This window comes from Pteropus medius, unplaced genomic scaffold (assembly GCF_902729225.1).
Source record: "Pteropus medius unplaced genomic scaffold, Ma_sr-lr_union100, whole genome shotgun sequence".
Taxonomy (NCBI): domain Eukaryota; kingdom Metazoa; phylum Chordata; class Mammalia; order Chiroptera; family Pteropodidae; genus Pteropus; species Pteropus medius.
The window spans coordinates 38,070,877-38,090,654 of NW_024344378.1; the positions used below are offsets into that span (position 1 = coordinate 38,070,877).

Genomic DNA, 19,778 nt, shown 5'->3' on the forward strand with positions numbered 1-19,778 from the left:
TCTTTTTCTTTCTTTCTCTTTTTCTTCTCTGTTTCTCTTTTGAATGTCATTTTGGATTTAGGATTTAGATATAACTATAGATACTTTTAGATTATAGGCATTATAGAATTTTTATTCAAGAAAAATTTTTGTTTTCAAAATTTAAAAAAGGATCTGTTCAGTATTTAATCTGATTTTAATACATGGATGTTTCTTTTTGTTACAGAAAACTGGCAACGTTTTTGAATTTCAAAAAACTTAAAACCTGTTTAAAAGAAGCCATTCTCCTAGATTATTATACATCTGGATTTTTGTGGGCTAGAGAAATGGATTTTTCTATTATTCAATATTCAAAATTTATGACTTTACTAGATATGTTACTTCATAACCTTAGAAGTAAGTGCATTATTTATCTCTTTTTTTAAATATAAAATTTTAGTTCATCATCTAAATTGTTAAGCAAAAGTTCTTAATTTTATTGGAATTCCTTCAGTGAGAATTATGTTTTTTTCCTGGATATAGCAAATAGTTCATATCTTCATTAAGTTGTAAAACTTCAAATAATACTTAACAGTACTAAAGGTCTCTTAATAATCGATTTACCAAAGATACATTAATTTCATTTAAAAATCTTATCAGTGCCATCCATCCCAAAAATGTCAAGTAGTTCAGATTTATTTAGGTATTTCTTCATTGTTTGAGCTGTTTTTATCTTATCTTACCTGTAAGTATTACTGCGATATATCAGAATGACTAACAAGAAAAAGTACTTTGCTAAATCTCAAAACCTTTTTAGGTAGACATTACTCATGTATGTACACTTAGATTTTGTGACTTTTTTCATTTGTAACATTGAAATTAGTTATTATAGGAAATTTAGAATTCTTCCTTGAAGCAATTCTAAATGTGATAAATTTATTTAAGAATAAATAGAGTTGCTTCTTGGAAAGAAGAAAAGAAGGAAGTCTATCATTTATTTATTGTCAACTCTGTGCTAGGCACTCTGTTTGGTTTAACCTTTAAAATAATTATTGAACCTCTGAACAAATCCTGCAGGGGAGGTGCTATAACCCTTGTCTTCAAGGCGAGGAAGCAGTACAGAGAACAATGTCATAGAACAGAACTAGAAATGACAGAACTGGAATTTGGACCTCAGACTGCATAACCAAATGGTCATGGTCACAATAAATGTAAAGATGTTTGTGTCTCAATTGAAAGACATGCTCGTGTCAGTTGTGAGGCAACTTCTTTCTTTCTTCCTACCCCTCCTCTTCCCTACCACCCTTCCTTCTTCCCCACTCTCTTCCTCCCTTCTCCCATCCTTCCATCTTCCCCTCCCTTCCTTCTTTCTTTCTTTCTTTCTCTTATTTCTTTTGTTTCTTTTATGTCATTTCTCTTTTTTTTCTCTTTGGTTGTTTCCTTCTTCTTAGTTTTTGTTTTTTTTCCATTTGGGCAAGAAGAAGGCCTTGTTTCTCCTACAGAACTGTCACCATCATCCTAGCAAAATTTGTGGATGCCTTGTAGTCGTAAAAATCCTAGTCTGTTCTTTGTATCAATTTCTAACTATACAAATGCAGGGAAAGTCTTAAGGGAGTTAGCAAGATTTATAGAGAAGCCATTCATAACCTTGTGCACTCTTCCTGCTCCTAGTCACCCTTTAGAAGGGAAGAATTGGTAGTTCTCTTATGGGAGGAGAAGAAATTATTATTTACCTTCTCTGAAAGGGGAAGAATTTCATCTTTGCTTTTATGTAGTACTATGCTAAAGATAAATAATTGTGCCACTAGAAGATAAAATAATTATACCCGATAATGAAAACAAATTATATGATATTAACTGACTGTTTTCAAATTGTCCTGCACATGGGAAACATGGTATAAAGCTAAAACAAAAACTGAAGTCTCAGGTAGTCTTGAGAATTCAGTGTTTTCTAATGCTACAATTAAGGATGCATATTTTATTATTGAGACCTAATAAATAAGATACTGTTGTTGTAGTTTTTTGTTTTTATTTTTAGGCAAGGCAACCATTGGTTGACTTCACAGATTGCAAGGACCTTGTCAGCTTACAATCCCTTATTTTTTATTTTTTACACCTACAGCACCTGGTCTTCCTACGTGGTCTCCCATCCAAGTACTAACCAGGCCCAACCTTGCTTAGCTTCCAAGATCAAACAAGATCGGGCTTGTTCAGGGTGACATGGCTATAGACTGTTGTTGTAGTTTCAATTGTTAAAGTACAATCTTCCAAAAAAGAATTTTTAGTAAATCATCAAGAAGACAGATTTTAGCTTTTTATTTATTTATTTTTGCCTCATGACACAAGTATTTATAGACTCTTTGAGTATTACATGTCTCTAAACATGTTCTTTCAACACCATTGCCAGAATTACTCGGTAGACAAAGAACCATGTAAATCTCAACTTGCATGGAAAATAATAGATGCCAACAATAAGATGAAATGGATATTGAGATTATATGCCAAAGACTTCAAAATAGCTATTTTAAAAATGCTTAAATGGACAATATGAATATTCTTAAAACAAATGTTAAAATATAAGGAGTCAGGAAAGAAATAGAAAGTATGAAGAAGAAACAAATGGAAATTTTAGAACCAAAGTATACAATAATCATAATTAAAATCTCACTAGGTGAAATCAATAGCAGAATGGGGAGGAGAAAACTGAAATAAATCAGTGAACTTGAGGACAGAGTGATAGAAAAAATATCCAGTCTGAACAATACAGAGAAAACATGAACAAGACCTCAGGGGCCTGTGAGATGATTAAAGTCCTAATATGTATATATCATCAGAACCCCTAGGAGAAAGAGAACAGTGCTGAACGACCATTTGAAGAAATAATGGTTGAAAACTTCCCAAATTTGGCAAGAGACTTAGACCTATAAATTCGAGAGGCTAATTCAACCACAAACAAGCTAAAGCAAAAGAAAAACACCATCAACCAATTGGATCAATTGGTCAGTTATGACATTTACAGAACAGTCCACCCCAAAACAGCAGAATAGTTTTTCTTTTCACATGCGCATGGAACATATCCTGAGTCATACAACATCCTTAAATTTAAAATAATTGAAATTATACAAATATGTTCTCTGACCATAATGGAATTAAATAAGAAGTTAATAGCAAATATGTCAAGCAAATCTTCACATATTTGGATATTAAACAACATAATTCTAAATAGTCTATGGGTCAAAATAGAAAGTCTCAACAAATATTAAAGTTTTTTAACTAAATGAAAATGAAAATAAAACACATGGAAATTTGTGTGGTGCACTTGAGCCAATGATAAAAGGAAAGTTTATATCATTAAATAATTACATTAAAAAGGAAAAAAGTTTAAAATTAATAATCTAAGCTTAAACTTTAGGAAGCCAGTAAAAAAAGAAAGCATAAATCAAACAGGAAAGAAAGAAAAGAAATCAATGAAATCGAAAACCAGAAACCAATACAGAAAGTCAGTGAAACCAAAATCTAGATCTTTGAAAAGGTGAATAAACTTGATAAAGCAAAACTGACTACCAGAAAAAGAAGGCACAGATGATCACGATCAAGTATAAAAAAGGGGATATGGCTTAGAGACCCTGCATACCTTAATAGGATATGAAGAGAATACTACTTATGTATATAAACTAGAAAAAGGGGAATGATGAACCAATTCTTCAAAAAACACAAAATAACAAAACTCAGGATGAAGTAGTTATAGATACCCTGATAGTCTTGTAACTAAGAGATTGAATTTTTACTGAAAACCTCTAGGGAAAATGTCTGCAGGTCCAGATGTTTTCACTGAAAAAGTCTATCAAACATTAATGAAAAAATATCACCAATTATACATAACTTCTTCCAGAAATAGTAGAGGAAAGACCTCTTTCTAATTTATTTTATGAAGCTAGATTTATCTTCATACCAAAACCTGACAGAGAGAGTGGGAGGAGAGAAAAAAGGACTAGGAGAAGGAAAAGTGAAAAGAAAAAAGGAAGAGGTGGAGAAGGAAGAGAAAAAAAAACTACAGACCAATATTCCTCATGAACATAAACAAAATTTTTGACAAAATATTATCAAAATGAATCAAGCAGTAATTAAAAAGAATAATACACATGACTAGTTGGGATTTTATCTCAGAAATTCAATTCTGGTTCAATATTTGAAAACCTCATCAATGTAAATAGACTAAAGAAGAAAAACTACACAATTATATAAATAGATGCAGAGAAAGCATTTGACTAAATATGACATTCATTATTTTTTTAAATGTCAAAAAACTAAAAAAAGAAGTGATAGTTCTCAACCCCATAAAAGACATCTACAAACAAATCTAAAACTACCATCATATTTAGTGGTGAAAGACCAAATGATTTGTCCGTAAGATCAGGGTCAAGGGAATCTACTCTGATCACTCCTGTTCAACATAGGTTTGCAGGTCTTAGCAATAAGCGCAATATGGTAAAAAAAATAAATCAATTAAGAAAAGAGGAAATAAAACAGTCCTTGTTCTCAATGAAATGATTGTCTATATAAAAAAAAATTATTGAGAATCAAAAACAAATCCTAGAACTAAAGAGTTTAACGAGGTTGCTGGAATAAGGTCAAATCACAAAAGTCAATTGTATTTTATTATACTAGCAATATACAATTGTGTACCAAAATTTAAATATATATATATCATTTACAATTGCTGAAAAAATAAAAGAAGTACTTAAGTATAAATCTAACAAAAATATACAAGATCTATATGCTAGAAACTAAAAAATGATGATAAAATAAATGTTAAAAAACAATGTAAAAACATATCGTGTTCTTGAATTAAAAGTCTCCACATGATAAAGATGTCAGTTCTTCACACTTTGACCTGTAGATTTAATGTAGTATCAATTCAAATCCCAGTAGTATTTTTTTCTAGCCATACCTCAGCTGATTTTAAATTGTATGTGAAAAAGCTAAGGTCCTAAAATAGCTAAAACAACATTAAAAAAGAATAAAGCTGCATAAATCATACCACTCAATTTTAAGACTTACTATACTTACTAGGAAGTTACAGTAATAAAGTCAATATGGAATTAGTGAAGGGATGAACTTGTAGATCAATGTAACAGAAGACAGAATTCAAAAATACACACATAAAAATGGTCATCTGATTTTTTTGATAAATATGCAAAAGCAGTTCAATAGAACAGGGTAGCCTTTTCAGCAAATGTTGCAGCAACTGGTCATCTACATTGAAAAAATACACCTCAACCTAAACCTTTCATTTGATGCAATTAGCCCTAATTAGATCATAGATATAAATTGGACTGCATTAAACTTTAAAACTTTTTTTTTATGAATGTCACTGTTCAAAGAACGAAAAGACAAGCTATAAACAGGGAAAAAACATTTGCAAATCACATACCTGACAAAAGACTTGTATCCATAACATATAAAGAAATCTGAAATAAAAAAACAAACATCCCATTAAAAATGGAAGAAGCCATCAAAACCCATAACACCTGTCTTAACCATGAGGAAAATATCAGACAAATCCAAACTGAGGAACATTGTCGAAAATATCTGACCAGTACTCCTCAAACAGACAGTGTTATCAAAAACAAGAAAGTCTGAGAAATCATCAGTCTAGGGAACCTCAGGAGACATGAATGCTAAATAATAATGTATCCTGGATGGGATCCTGGAACAGAAAAGGGACAGGAAGTAAAAATTAAGGAAATTTAATAAAATATAGATTTTCATTGATTATAATATATAAATATTCATTTATTGGTTGTAATAAGTGAACCATAATAATGTAAGATGTTAAAAATAAGAGAAACTGCGTATGGGGTATGCAAGAATTCTTCATACTATTTTTGTAATTTTCTTATAAATATAAATCTATTCTAATATAAAGTTTACTTTTTTTAATGGGCAAATAATTTGAACAGAATTCTTCACGGAAGAAAATAAAAGGATGCAAATAAACATAAAAGATGTTCATCATCACTAGCTATTGGGGAAATGCAAATTAAAACCACTCTGATACCAGTACACACCTGTTAGAATGGTGGAAATTAAAATACTGACACTACCAAGTTCTGACAAGGTACAAAGCAACTAGAGCAAGAGTTTTGCCAATGCAAGATGGCACAGCCACTCTGGAAAATAATTGGCAATTTCTTATAAAATTATGTGACCCATCAGTCCCACTCCTAGGCATTACTACAAAGAAAGAAAAACATATGTTCACACAAAAACCTGTACCTGAATGTTGTGTAGTATCTCTTTTCATAAGTCCCCCAAACTGAAAACAATCCAAGTATCTGTCAATAGGTGAACAGATAAACAAACTATGCTATGTCCATTCAATGAACATAAAATGAAACACTACTGAGCAATAAAAATTAATGAACCATGGTACACATGAGTTTAGATGAATCTGAGCATCATACTTAGTTAAAGAAGTCAGTCTCAAGAGATTGTATATTGTAGGATTACATTTATAGGACGCTCTCAAAAAGGCACAGCTGTAGTGATGGAGAACAAGCCAATGGTTGCCAGAGATTGAGATGGGGAGAGGACATGAAAAAATAGCATGAGGGAGTTTTTTGAGGTGATATAACTAACCGTTCTGTACCCCAACTGTGGTGGTAGTGGTTACATGATCTATACAGGTATTTAAGTTCATAAAACTACACACCAAAAGGAAAAGTCAGTTTTATTATATGATAATTTTTAAAAATATGTATGTATAAAAACAAAGATAAAATATTTAATGCAAGGAAAATATATATGATCTAACAAGAAATAGAAACTACCTAGGAATAAACTTTAAAAAGACATATGAAAGTCCTACAGGAAGAAAACTTCTAAGCATTTTTAAAGGTCACAAAGGAAGTCTTCAACATTTGGAAAAAACAGTCTTTGAAAGACTTAACATCATAAAGATGCTAAATCTAGTTGTTAATTTATAATATTAATATTCCAATAAAAATACCAACAATTTTCATGTTTTTGCCTAAGGATGGGTTACCAGACAAGATGAGTCTAACAAAAATATGGACAATAAATACAAATAGCCAGAAAAACTGACTTTAAAAAGTATAATAAGCTATAGCTTATTTTATTAGAAGTATTAGTACATAGTAGTGTTATAAAATTTCTAATATTTGAACACAGTGGTGAATAAGTGAACATATGGACCAAAAGTTTAGAAATAGACCCAAGCATTGAAATTCAGTATTAGATAAAATGGCACCTCAAATCTGTGGTAAAAAAAGATGTACTGTTCAATAAATAATATTGGGACAACTGGATATTCATCTAGAAAAAAATAAAATTGGATCCAAACCTCTTTCTATTCATAAACCAGAATACATTCCAAATGGATCAAGCATTTAAATATAAAATAAGTGGGACTATAAAAATATTAGAGGAAACACGATTTAATTTTACAGTCTGGATGAGGAAGACATTTATAATTATGACTCAAAGCCGCAAAGCCAGACAAAGGTGGTTAAATTTGACATAAAACTCAAAAGTCTGCAAAGAAAAAATGCCAAAAGAAAAATCAAAAGAAGAATAAGAAACTGGGAAAATTATTACATCACAGACACCAGCAAACAAGTTCTGAAATATAAAAAAGAGCATGCAGAAGCAGGAAGAAAAATATCAAAAATGCAATAGAAGAGTATGACATGGATGTGACTAAATAAATGCAAATGATTCTCAAATAAATGAAAAGTTCAGCCTTAAAAATAATAAGAAAAATGCTAATTAAAACTACACAGAAATCTCATTTGTCACATATCAGATTGACGAAACTGTAAAATTTTGGTAACATTCTCACCTGTCAAAGACAAGAAAGCAAATACTCTCATATATTGATAGTGGAAGTATACATTAAAAAACCCCTGTGAAGTGTAGTTTAACAGCTATCTATAAAATTTACAAATGTATTGTCTCTTTCACTGAGCAATTGCACCTTTGGGAATTTAGCCTACACATTCACTTGAATACATGTAACCTGACATATGTAAAGACATAGTTGCAGTAATGTTTGTAAAAGCGAAAAATCAGAAACATCAACTGGAGACACCAGTGTGAAGTCATGTTTAACTTAACATAGATACAGTTGTATAGTTATATTGTTAAATGTACACATATATACTAATTAGTTCTGTCTACAGAGAGATCTCAGCAGCAATGAGCATGCCCAGGGTTCAGGCTTTGGTTTATAATTTCATTCTTAAGTTAAAGGAACCTGGGCTCCCTAGAAAAATGGCTGATTGCAGACCTGGAATAAAGACCATAAAAGATGAGCCTAGGGCAACTTAAAGTGGCCAAAAGTAAGAAAATGATGGGAATATTTCAAAGGAATAGAGAAGCCAACTGAAAAAGCTCTCAATATCCAAAGTGGAAAACGATTGGAACAAAATAATATAGTATTGAATTATAATCCAAAGTATAAAATTAACATTCATGAATCCATACTGATATAAATTAATGATAGAATAAATAATGAACAGGGACAAAGTAGACAAATCTTTCACACAGAATTCACAATAATTTATATAGATACTTCACACTGAAGAACTTGAAGCACAACTCCGCACCCCTTAAGTGTGGGATGCACAGTAACTTCCCTACAAAGAGGACAGTATGGAAAAGGGGAAAACCTAATTACCATTGAGAAGCCTAACAAGTACTATCTCAGCCAGGTGATTAAAGCTGACACCGTTAGTGATGAACCATGTCAGGTAGCATATACCCTCAATACAATGCGATAAAAATGGTACTGTGATCTTCCTCCTCAAAACCCTTAACTCCGGTATAATCATGACAAAAATATCAGATGAACCCAAATTCAAGGACATAGTGCAAAATACCTGACTAATACTTCTCAAAACTGTCAAAGCCATCAAAAACAAGGAAAGACAGAAAGTGTACAGTCTAAGGAGGCATGATGACTAAATGTAATGTGGTTGCCTGGATGGGATCCTGCAACAGAAAAAAATACTTTAATAAAAACGAAGAAATCCAAAGAATTTATTTATTGTGCCAAATGTACAGTAACGATGTTAACAATAGGGGAAACTATTTATGGGGAAACTGTGATATTGGTGCAACTTTCTGTAAATCTAAAACTGCTCTGAAATTAAAAGTTAATTAGTAGGGATTAGCCTAGCCCTAAAAAGTGGAATATTATGCAGCTATAAAAGGGAAACAATGAGGAAGCTTTGTAGGTATTGTATAGAAAACTGTATATTGTTATTGAGTAAAGCAAGGTGCAGAATAGTTTTTTGTTTATAAAAGAAAAAATGAGAATTTATATATGCTTTTATGTGTTACATGTACAAAGAAATGCTGGGAGAACACAGAAAAAACTAATCAAAATTTTCTATAGGGAAGAGTGTGAAGACTGGAAATGTGGACAATGGGAATGAAAGGAAATCTTTTCATAATGTATTTTCACATATGATTTTTGAACCCTGTGACTATATCACCTCTGCAAAAATTCAATTATATAAAAGAATGTATGACACGAACAGTCCTAAACTTCGCAATCTCTGAGCTGAGTATTCACAAACTAGAAACAGAATAATAGCAAGTAAAAAATTTTCGTGAACCTTACATTCCAAATTTGACAAAATATTTCCATTTTAAACTTTTTCCATAAATTGTAAGTGACTCAAGAGTATTTCTTTTATGTGAAACTTTATATTATTGATACCAGTTCAAAATTGAATTTTTAAACTTGAGCAGGATCCATCTAGCTACTCATGAACTGTGAGAGAGTTAAAGGACATATGTATTACCTAACCAGAAAAAAAGCATGAGATCTAGTTTTTCTTCCTGCCAGGAAAAAAAGTCCCTTCAAACCTTTAAACCTAGCAGGGTTACAGTTATCATCAGGAAAGAATGTAATCTTAGCCAAGTGTGCCAGAGAAGAGGTAAAGCGTGTTTCTACTTAGACTAAGAGGTGGTAGAATCGTGAGCACACAGTGAGCATTCCCATCTAGCAACATCTTAATAGAAAAAGTGCTGAAGAGCACAGTGTGGGCTTTTAGCTGTAGAGTGGTCAACCATCATTAATAAAATTCTAGTGTGGGAACTGCATTTTATACTGGCTCGGTTTCTGATCTGTTTCTTGTCTCAAACTGGTGCTGGATTATCTACAAGGCATTCTGCAGACAACTCACCTGGAATCAAATTGGATCAGCAATAAGATTATGGAACATAGGATTTATAAAGTTGTCTTAACAATATACATTTTGGGGTTTTCCCTAGAGCCTGACCAAGGACATTCTGCAAAGTGTTAGATAGACTGGATATTTGGCCATGGTCCACGGGCCTAGATTGATTCCCCTATGTAGATCATGAATATTAGTAAGTAACCATAACATGCTTTTTAATCCCATAAAGTTGAATTGTTTTTCTTCAAATAGGAATGATAGTAATAATAGGTAACATTTATGTATGATTAACTTGTGCCTGTCATAGTGTCATTTGCCTTCCAAATACTGTCTCATTTAATTCATACACAACCTTATGAGGTAGTTCTATTACTCTCCCCATTTTAAAAATGAGAAAAATAAATGAGATTCAGAGAGGTTAAATAAAACATCTTAAGGTCATAATGGGCAATCTCAGCTGAGCGAGAATCCATCCTGACCACTACATTAAACATACCTGGCTTTGGGTGGAATTCTAAAAAACACTATATACCTGTTAATTTACTAGTACACGTATTTTGTCAGTTTGCCAAGAGTTTTAGACATTTCTTACTTGATCCTCACAATGGCATTATAATGTTGAAATTGATATTATTTTCACTTACAGATAAAGAAAATGAAAGTCAGATCACTTAGCTAGTGAGTAGAAGTTATGAGGTACCATCTTAAGTCTTCCAACTAATTAGAAGTGCAGTGTGTTCTTTCATTATTCTAAATTTTCAGACAAATTTTATTTCTAAGAGCCCTTACTATTTAAAAGATTTAATCTTTCATATTTTAATCACATCACTAAACGTAATTTTTAAAAGCAAATAGATAAGTGAAATGATAACTTTTTTAATTTTTAAAGCCATTATCTGTCGAAAGGCATTAGAATCAAAAAACAGTTTTAAAGAGTCAGTTATATTTCGACATAAAGAAATCGCCTTAAAACTGTATTTTTGTGCTTGATAAGTATAATTACATCTAGAATTATAATCAATTATCAATTTCTTTTTTCTCTGCATCTCTAATTAATGCCATTTTGTTAACAAAATAATTCACATTAATTAATTCGCTCACTTCTGAATTGCTTTTATCCAACAGATTTTTCTTTTCTGAAGTTACTCCCACTATTTTCAAAAGAAGTTTGTCATGGAAAATGAAATATGCAATAAGAATTGAGATCCACTTAGAATGATATAGGAAAGCCAAGTTATCCAGCAATAATTTGTGTATCTAACATGCCTAAAAGATCTGGAGAGTGACTATGAGAACTGAACCAATTGTCATTTATAAAACCAGATTTTAATTGTTATGTAGTTTTTCGCTTCTTTCTAGGTCCTATAAGTAGAAAAGAATCTAGACTAAGCAAATTACAAATTAGTGTTTATAGTATCTTCCTAAAATTTTAAATTGCTGGCATTTTATTAGTAATTTGGGGGCATAGCACTTATATCCCAGAGAGAAGAGTAGCTATGTAATCCAGAAACCGCCAGGTCCAACAAATATTGCATCTTTTTTTAACTCCTCTGCTTTCTCCCCTCCATTAGCAAGAAGTGAAAAGTTTATTGATGGTTTCCTAAGAGAGAGAGAGGGTGGGTTAGGATTGGGAGGGTGGAATTTACAGTTAGCAGCACAATTCTCCCCAGAGCCCTCATCCAGGCCCCCAGCTGACATTTACTTCCCCCCACGCAGCTGGTCTGACCTCGTTTTTTGCTAGAGCCTTTCAACTTTCCACCTTCAGGCTCTTCAGTTCTATGTCCATACGCCCATCATTTGTCAGCAAACAAAGGATAAGGGACACTCTGGTTCCCTGGACTCATTCTTGGGTTGCGAGAAGCAGTTGAGTGTGTGTGGATGATAAATAATATTTGCCTGCCGCAAGTAAAAAAATGAGCATAATGTAACCAAACGTGAAAAAAAAAAGATGAAAGTTAATATTTGTATTATAGACATTATAAAAGTTAAGTCTAAGGCTTTTGACATTTTTTTCTTTTTCAGCTGAACAAATGCCATAGAAGATAGTGTTGTTTTGTTGGTTGTTTGTTTTTAATTGCAAAAGAATCGACGGCAGTCATTGAGTTGTTTGTTTTTGGTAATGGCGGCAAAGCGGTGTCCGTGTCACTATTTTTGCACTGTCATCTGGCTCTTACCACCACCACCGCACGTTCATTTGAGAAACAGCTTACATAAGTTATAAGTCTGTAGCTTGGAAAGGGAAAAAAAAATCTTGATGTTTTACATGAAAATCCATATTTCTGGCATCTATTGAAAATCTTCAAGCCCAAATTCCCACATGGTAACAATCAGCTAAAGCCAAGTGTTGGTCGACTGTTCATTTATATTTTCAGCTCTGAGTTCAGCTCTGCTGTCTACAGTGACTGAGGCTACCACGTAGGCCTTCCTCACCAGCTAATCCAACCCACTTTTGTGTCATTTCCATATGTGCTTTTATTCTAAGATCATAAAAAATATTTCTTTTCCATTTTAAAGTAATCGTCAGATAGATTTTGAATTTTTTTGTATCTTAAAATGAAAAACTTTTGGCAATTATGTAGCATTATAGTAATTTACAGTTGTTGGGTGTGTCAGCAGCTATTTTAGACAAAATGTAATGATAAATTTATCATAAAGAAACAATAGTTTTAAAATTTGTCCTCACAAATACTGAAAAAATACATTTTTGTACATTAAGGACATCTTGGACTATTTTGTTTCCAAAACATCTATCAAAACAATGCTTAAGTTCTCTCTGGATTTTTTTTTTTTAGCACTGCATATGTCCTTAGAAGATAGCTTAAAATGGCTTGGAGAAGTTATGGCTGAAATAGGACCATCCCAATTACAAAAAAATGAAAAATGGAATGTCTTTGATATAAAACAAGCCAAAGCTATCATTGATTACTTAAAAATCAGGTATGTATTTCTTTCTAGTAGCATTTATTTTTCATTTTATATCTTCTAGAAATGTCTAGTAAATAGAATTTTTAGCAAAGTTTGACATTTACAGAATTTATGCCATAATTAACCCAATCAATAATTAGGTAATATTCAATTCTTCCAGTAAATAAATAGAACATTGAACATTTTAGCTAATGTTGCATTCTTAGGAAAAATTTTGTGTTCGATAAGTATAATATTATTTAGAATTATAATAAATTACTGAAGCATTTCTTTTTACTCTAAATCTCTACTAATTTATACCACTTTATGAATAAAATTATTCTTTAAGATATATCAGACTTGATTATAATAGACTCTGTATTTTAGGTAGTTGGCCTTGATATCAAAATTTTACATTTTAAAAAGCAACATTTACAACAACATGGATGGACCTCAAGATAATCATGCTAAGTGAAATAAGCCAGACAGAAAAAGTTGAAAATCAGATGATATCACTTATATGTGGGATATAAACCTAAAAGCAAAAAATGAACAGGACAAACAAACAGAGACTCATGAATATGGACTATAGGATAGTGCTTACCAGAGGACTAAAGACTAGTAGTTACTAGTGGGGTGGGGGAGGAGGAGGGAGGTAGATGGGCTAAAGGGGGTCAAATATAGGGTTTAGGGGGAAGGTAATGTGGGTAAAGGGGATCCAATATATGGTGGCTGAAGGAAATTGGACTATGGGTGGTAAACACAAAATAGAATATACAGATGTCAAATGATAATGTACACCTGAAAAATTATATAATTGTATTAACCAAAGTTACCCCAATAAACTTTATTAAAAAAATAAAAAATAAAACTCACATGTAAAAAGAAAATTAATATTTATATTTCTTTACTGAGCAGAAATTTTCATCTGCCCTTAGTTATTTGTCAAAAGCAATAGATCAATCAATCAATCAATAAATAAATACATAAATAAATACATAAATACATAAATAAATAAAATAAAAAGCAACATTTATTTCCACTTGAACATTTATTTTAAATGTTTTGTACTAGAAATTAAAGAGATTTATGTATATACTTCCTCAAATTTATTATATGCCTCGAAATATTTTGTGGTATTGACCAATTAAATCAGTAGGTATTTCTTTCTGCTTAGAAAATGATGTAAGGAGAGAAAGTATTTTTATTACAGTGATTCTTCATTGCCGAACTAAGAAATCTATCTTTTTATATAATCTGTCATAACGCCTGCATTAGAGTCATGCATCTCTCCCAGGGGACATTTTTAGAGTTTGCAAATATTTAAACAAGAGTTGGTAAAAATCTTTCTTTTGTCTAACTAGAAGCTTTTGCGGAATATCTTTATTCCTTTAATACTGTATACTGCAGTGTTTTCCAACTTTAAATTTTAAAATTTCAAAATAAAGGGTGCTGCATGATTTCCTAGACATGCTCACAATTTGCTTGGCACGAAACCTGGTTGTAGTCTGGAAGCTTTTTAAATATTAATGTGTTTAATATGATAAGGTTTATATGCTGGTTTCTGGCATGAATTAATAATGGTAGATGGTATAATAAGTTTTTAAATAATAACATTTGATGTAATATGATTTCTTAACATAGAAATATACCTCCTAATGTGTGTCTCCCACTAAAAGTCACAATAGTCTTCACATCAATTAGAGTAAAGCAAGGTCTTTGTGTGGGGGAAGGGGAGGATGTGGAAATCCAGAACTGGAGGAAAGCCTGTTCCCCAAGGTCTTTCTGCCTCTCAGGGCTTGGGAAATCACCGAGTAAGGGGAATTCTCTGCACATTTGTATGGCATCCTTCTTTCCCTTCTCTCTTTGGACCTGCCAGGTATCTTTTGCAGAACACATTTTTACAGGTGAGCTCTAAGCCCAGAAGGTTTGTAATGGGCATCGGGACTGTTAACCATAGCAGCAAAACCCATGCAGGCGTCGTAATGACACCTCTTAGATCGTGAAAGCTGGTGGCTCTTTTCTCTTTTCATTTCATCTCTCTGTACAAATGTTCATCAATGTATTTGTTGGCATTTTATTTCAGAAGATGGCTAAGTTAGGAGGAGATTTCACTGTCTGTCACTGTTAGATCCTAGCCAAGTTAACCAACATACCGGAAATCCCTAGTCTTCTCAAAAAAAAGAGTAATGTTTGAGAGATTAGTCACATAAAGTAAATCAGAACTATTTTTGATGCTATTAAATCTTTATGTTGTGATTTCAAAAAAATTATACATCTTAAATGTACCTGTTACAGAAAATAAAATGTCAGTTAGTAGGATATCTGGAATTGATATTGAAGTTGTATAAAGAGAAACGTGCTTTTTTATAACTCTTGCTCAGAATGCCTCATAGATCCACAAATGTAAGTTTAGTGGCAATTAAACCATATAATACTTTTTCTTGTAATGACTATGAAGAAATTTTATAAATATGAAGCTAACTCAATTATCAAAAGTATAAGTGTGCTTCAGTTTAACCTGCTATTAAATTTATTCAACCAGTAAAAGCCCTCGTCAATTTAGGGAGAGCAGTTTTTAGAACATGACCCCATAGCACATGAAATTTAACTGGCAATAAAATTGAAATCTCATTTGATACTATTAATAGAGTCTAAATTGTATATTCTGTCATGTGTCTGTGATTTGAAAAAACTAATACATTTTTCCCAACATTATTGTAAGTACTGAGGAATATACTTGTGCAATATATACATATGTAAGTATTATATAACATATACAAATATAAATGTAATACTACTGCAGCTTTTCAATATAAGACATCACTTAGATATATATCTGGTCTGAGTTCAATTCTGTCATTGTGTATTCTAACTATTCCCTGGGAATTAGGTGAAGATAATGTGCACAGGCATATACTCAATATAAGAAAAGCAATACTGTCCCTTTTCATGCACAACAAGGTATCACACTTCCTGGCATGGAGCCAGATGTCTTGACCCATTTTCTTTCTGGGTATTTTCCCTTTGATTTAGGACTAAGACAAGATTATTAACATAGTCTAGGGGCTTGAGTCAGCTGGAAGTCTAAAGGAAGAGGGAAGAAATGTACTCTCATAGCAGGGATGCCACTTTGCTCCCATAGGAGGTCTTCTCATAGCTCTTTGGTAAATTTAGAGAACCCTAACCAAGGTGGGAACCAGTGTGACCCAATGGAGGCAACTTGACCTGCCCCTGAGTAAGTGCCTCTGAGGTTTCTCCCTCCCTTCATCTGTTTCACCTTAGTCCTGGCCTGGCCCCAACCTTGCATCTTTGATCACTGCAACCAAGCCATGCATTTTATTTCCACTATAAGAAGTAAATTTCCCTTTTGGCATAGGAAAATCTAATTACTATATGCAATGAGGAGAATAAGTTTGAAAGATTATGAAATTGCAGGAAGGAAGATTTATGAATTAACTTTGGGATAAAGGAAAATTTTACACTAATTTACTGAAAGGGGGCCAGACTGTTTCCAAAATACAGTCTTTAATTTTTCTAATCAAAATCAGTTATTGCCAGTATAACTTTTTTAACCTTAAAGCTTTCTCTAGGTAAGCAATGTAAGGGAGGGAGAATTTGAATTTATTTTGCCTCATTGAATCATCAGACTTCACTAATCTTGATGTATTTTCTAGCCAACAATTCAATGTCAAAAGCTAAGTTAGTTTTCTGAACGTTGATAACTAATTTGAATACATAAGGGTTTTTTGCCCCCCAAAATGCCATGACTGAGTCTGCATACCCATCACTTTTTAATGGATTGTGTTAGCAGCAAGATCAACTGCTAATATAACTCAGAGAGACCCAGCTGCCTGAGGATTTCTTCATTGATTTCAAATGAATTGAAACTTTGATCCATTACAGCATTCAGGAGAAGCTATTATTATACATGCTCTGTAGCTACATTTTGCAAATGTTAATTTCTCAGTTATATTAAAATCAATTTTCTTAAATAGCAAAAGGCACCAGAGTGAAAGAGAAACCACCAAGACAATTTTTTGTTCTTGGGCATTTTGCTATATTATGAGTCTATTAATTTTCCCAACCAGCAGGAAAAGAATTAGAAAAATTCAAATATTATCACAAACAGGTTATTAGAAATCAGCCCTTCAGTAGAATCTTAACTCTCAATAATACATTGTTGAGATCTTTAAACTTCCTAGAAATATTTGTTTTAAGGAACGCCTATCTTTTGGCTCTTTATAATTTTTTGCACACTGACCACCTAGTCTTAAGGTAAGAATTAAAGAAATTATCTTTCTTAAATTAATTCCTCTCTTTGATGTGTGAGCAGATCTTCTACAAGAAAATCAGACATCTTTTAAAATGGACTTGAGTTCATGTTGCATCATTTTTCAGGTGTTATCAGAGATTAATTTAATTTTGAAACAGTTTAAGAATGTGAGAAGTAATTGATATAGAAATAGATTAGACAGTTCAGTGCCATTTATACCAGAAAAATAATGTGTAGTTTGGTGTTATTTTGGAGTAATGCATTATTTAGTTGTAAAACCAAGAAAAGTCAAGGTATAATCTAATTGCCCCTTCATCCCAAACCTACCTAATCATCACAGATTAATTTACAAATATTATTTTAGGTACTATGTTATGTTGTCAGTGTCTCAGAAAAGTAAACCTTTAATTTTTTAGCATTTTTGAACAATTTATTTTAGAATAAAGGTGGTGATTAACTCCACAGTAGTGTTTAATGTTTGTAGCTTGGTAAATATGAACAACTTTCCTTTAATAAACACTCCTACATATTTGCTTTTTTTCCTCAAATTTATCAGAGTTGCACATTTATTTTATGTTTCAGCTTATTTCAACACTACAAGCTATATGAGTTTCTGTTCTACTCTACCAGAGAAGAAATTGTGATAGGAACTGAGGTAAGTAATTTATCTAGATGGAACCAATTAAGCTGAATCACTTAATGCATGCTGATCAGCATCTGGATCTTTAACTGCTTAAAGCAACTTCTTGTCAAGATTATTCAAGTGTTAATATAACCAAGTAATAGTTTACAAAAAGAATAATTACATGAAGTGAGTTTTGGATTAAGAAAATAAGCTGTCTTTTGGCATTGAAAGCTTTGTTAATCACATATACTTTATGTATTTATGGATTGATTATTTGACAAAGCTCAATTGGATAAGGTATGTATGTCTTCATGCAAACAAAATCAGGAAAAGTGAGATAAATTAATTCAGTTAAATCTCTTCTAATTTCACATTTATTTTCAATCTACTCATTCTTTAAAGGCTAATTCAAAACCCACTTCCTCGATGAAGCAAACCTTTCTTAATTGCATCACATCTCACAGGAAGGGTTTAACAAACTTTAATCACATTCTATTATTTTATTCCAATTAATCTCTTTCTACTGAGTATTAGCTACTCCTATCACACCAATGAGCATATAAATGTGCACTGTGTTATATGGTTTTCTGTTGTCTGTGGATTGATATAGTCAACACAACCCAACTGTAATTTCCTTGAAGGCAAGGATCATGTGCTGTTTTTCTACTACAGCATACAGTATAATGCAGAACACGGTAGTCCCTTAGTTAACACTACATACGTGATTCAGTGACAGTGCATAGAATAGCAGTTCTATGATCAGTGGTCTACCTGGACACTTCTGAACAGCTTTACATATAATCACATATTTGTAATTACTAGAAATGAATCCTGCATAAGAGAACATCGTAAGGAAGCTAAAAATGTCATAAAAATGCTTCCTAGGTATTCAACTACTTTAGGAGGCTACGTTATTTATAAGTATAAAGGGTAGGAGTGCCTGTGTTCAGAAATAAACAGTGAATAAGGGGATATTTACATTATAATTTTCCTGATATTAAGGGCCAGATGGGCTGTACTAACTATTCTGTCTTCAAGAGTATTGTTTTTCTGGTGTTTACAGATTGCTTACTTCATAAACATTTTAGTCACCGTAACTCACTCTCCACTTGTTCTGATGCTGGCCTTTTAAAAATGAGCTGGAGGAAAACAAGGAATGCTTTTGCTGTTGCCTTTCCTAAAAATTTCTTCTTTGAAGTCTCTTCATACCGTAGCTTAAATTGTCACTGGATAAAGTTTCATTGAAAACGTTTCTGTTTCAGAATTTACATCATATAGTGTGACAGCATTGCAATAATTATCAATTTGGAATACAATCCTATCTCATCTATTCAGCAAAACTTTAAGAAAATGATAGTGGCTTCAAAATAAGCAGATATTTAGAATTATTAAGAAAAAATGTCATAAAGAACTCCCTTTCCCCTTTGTTAATTGCACAATTATGCCTTTCTTCTCTGTTGTAAGGATATATTTAGGTGACATTTATGCTTATGGAAAGATAAAATGGAGAAAGTAGGCAGGGATCGGCTCCTTTATTTTCCATTGTCTTTTGTATTTTCCCTACACTGACCAGAGCTATAAAAAAATCTTTAGGGAAAGGAAATTGTGTCTCCAAGAATTAGACCACTGATGGAATTTTAAAAGATTAACCAAGGCAGTTATTATAGTACAATATTTTATGGAATTTTAGAAGTGTCTGATAATCTTTGGTGCAAATATCTGTTTTTTAATTAACAACCTTTTATGAAGGAGGCAGGAGCCTGCCCCACTAATGTGATTATTCATGCTGATCTCAGTGCTTGGG

At 32.2% G+C, this 19,778-nt stretch overlaps 1 protein-coding gene and 1 pseudogene across 2 annotated transcripts in view; one reads left to right on the forward strand and one right to left on the reverse strand.

Annotated features, from left to right (window-relative positions):
* The window catches only part of CABCOCO1 (ciliary associated calcium binding coiled-coil 1), a 103,022-nt gene that overhangs the window by 14,136 nt on the left and 69,108 nt on the right, over positions 1-19,778 (forward strand). For both annotated transcript variants that reach the window (XM_039871900.1, XM_039871902.1), the window contains 3 exons: positions 206-375; positions 12,962-13,106; positions 17,932-18,004. In XM_039871900.1, coding sequence (XP_039727834.1) covers positions 206-375; positions 12,962-13,106; positions 17,932-18,004 — 388 coding nt within the window. The remainder of the gene's footprint in view (positions 1-205; positions 376-12,961; positions 13,107-17,931; positions 18,005-19,778) is intronic.
* Positions 2,072-2,190, reverse strand: LOC120609965 (uncharacterized; annotated as a pseudogene).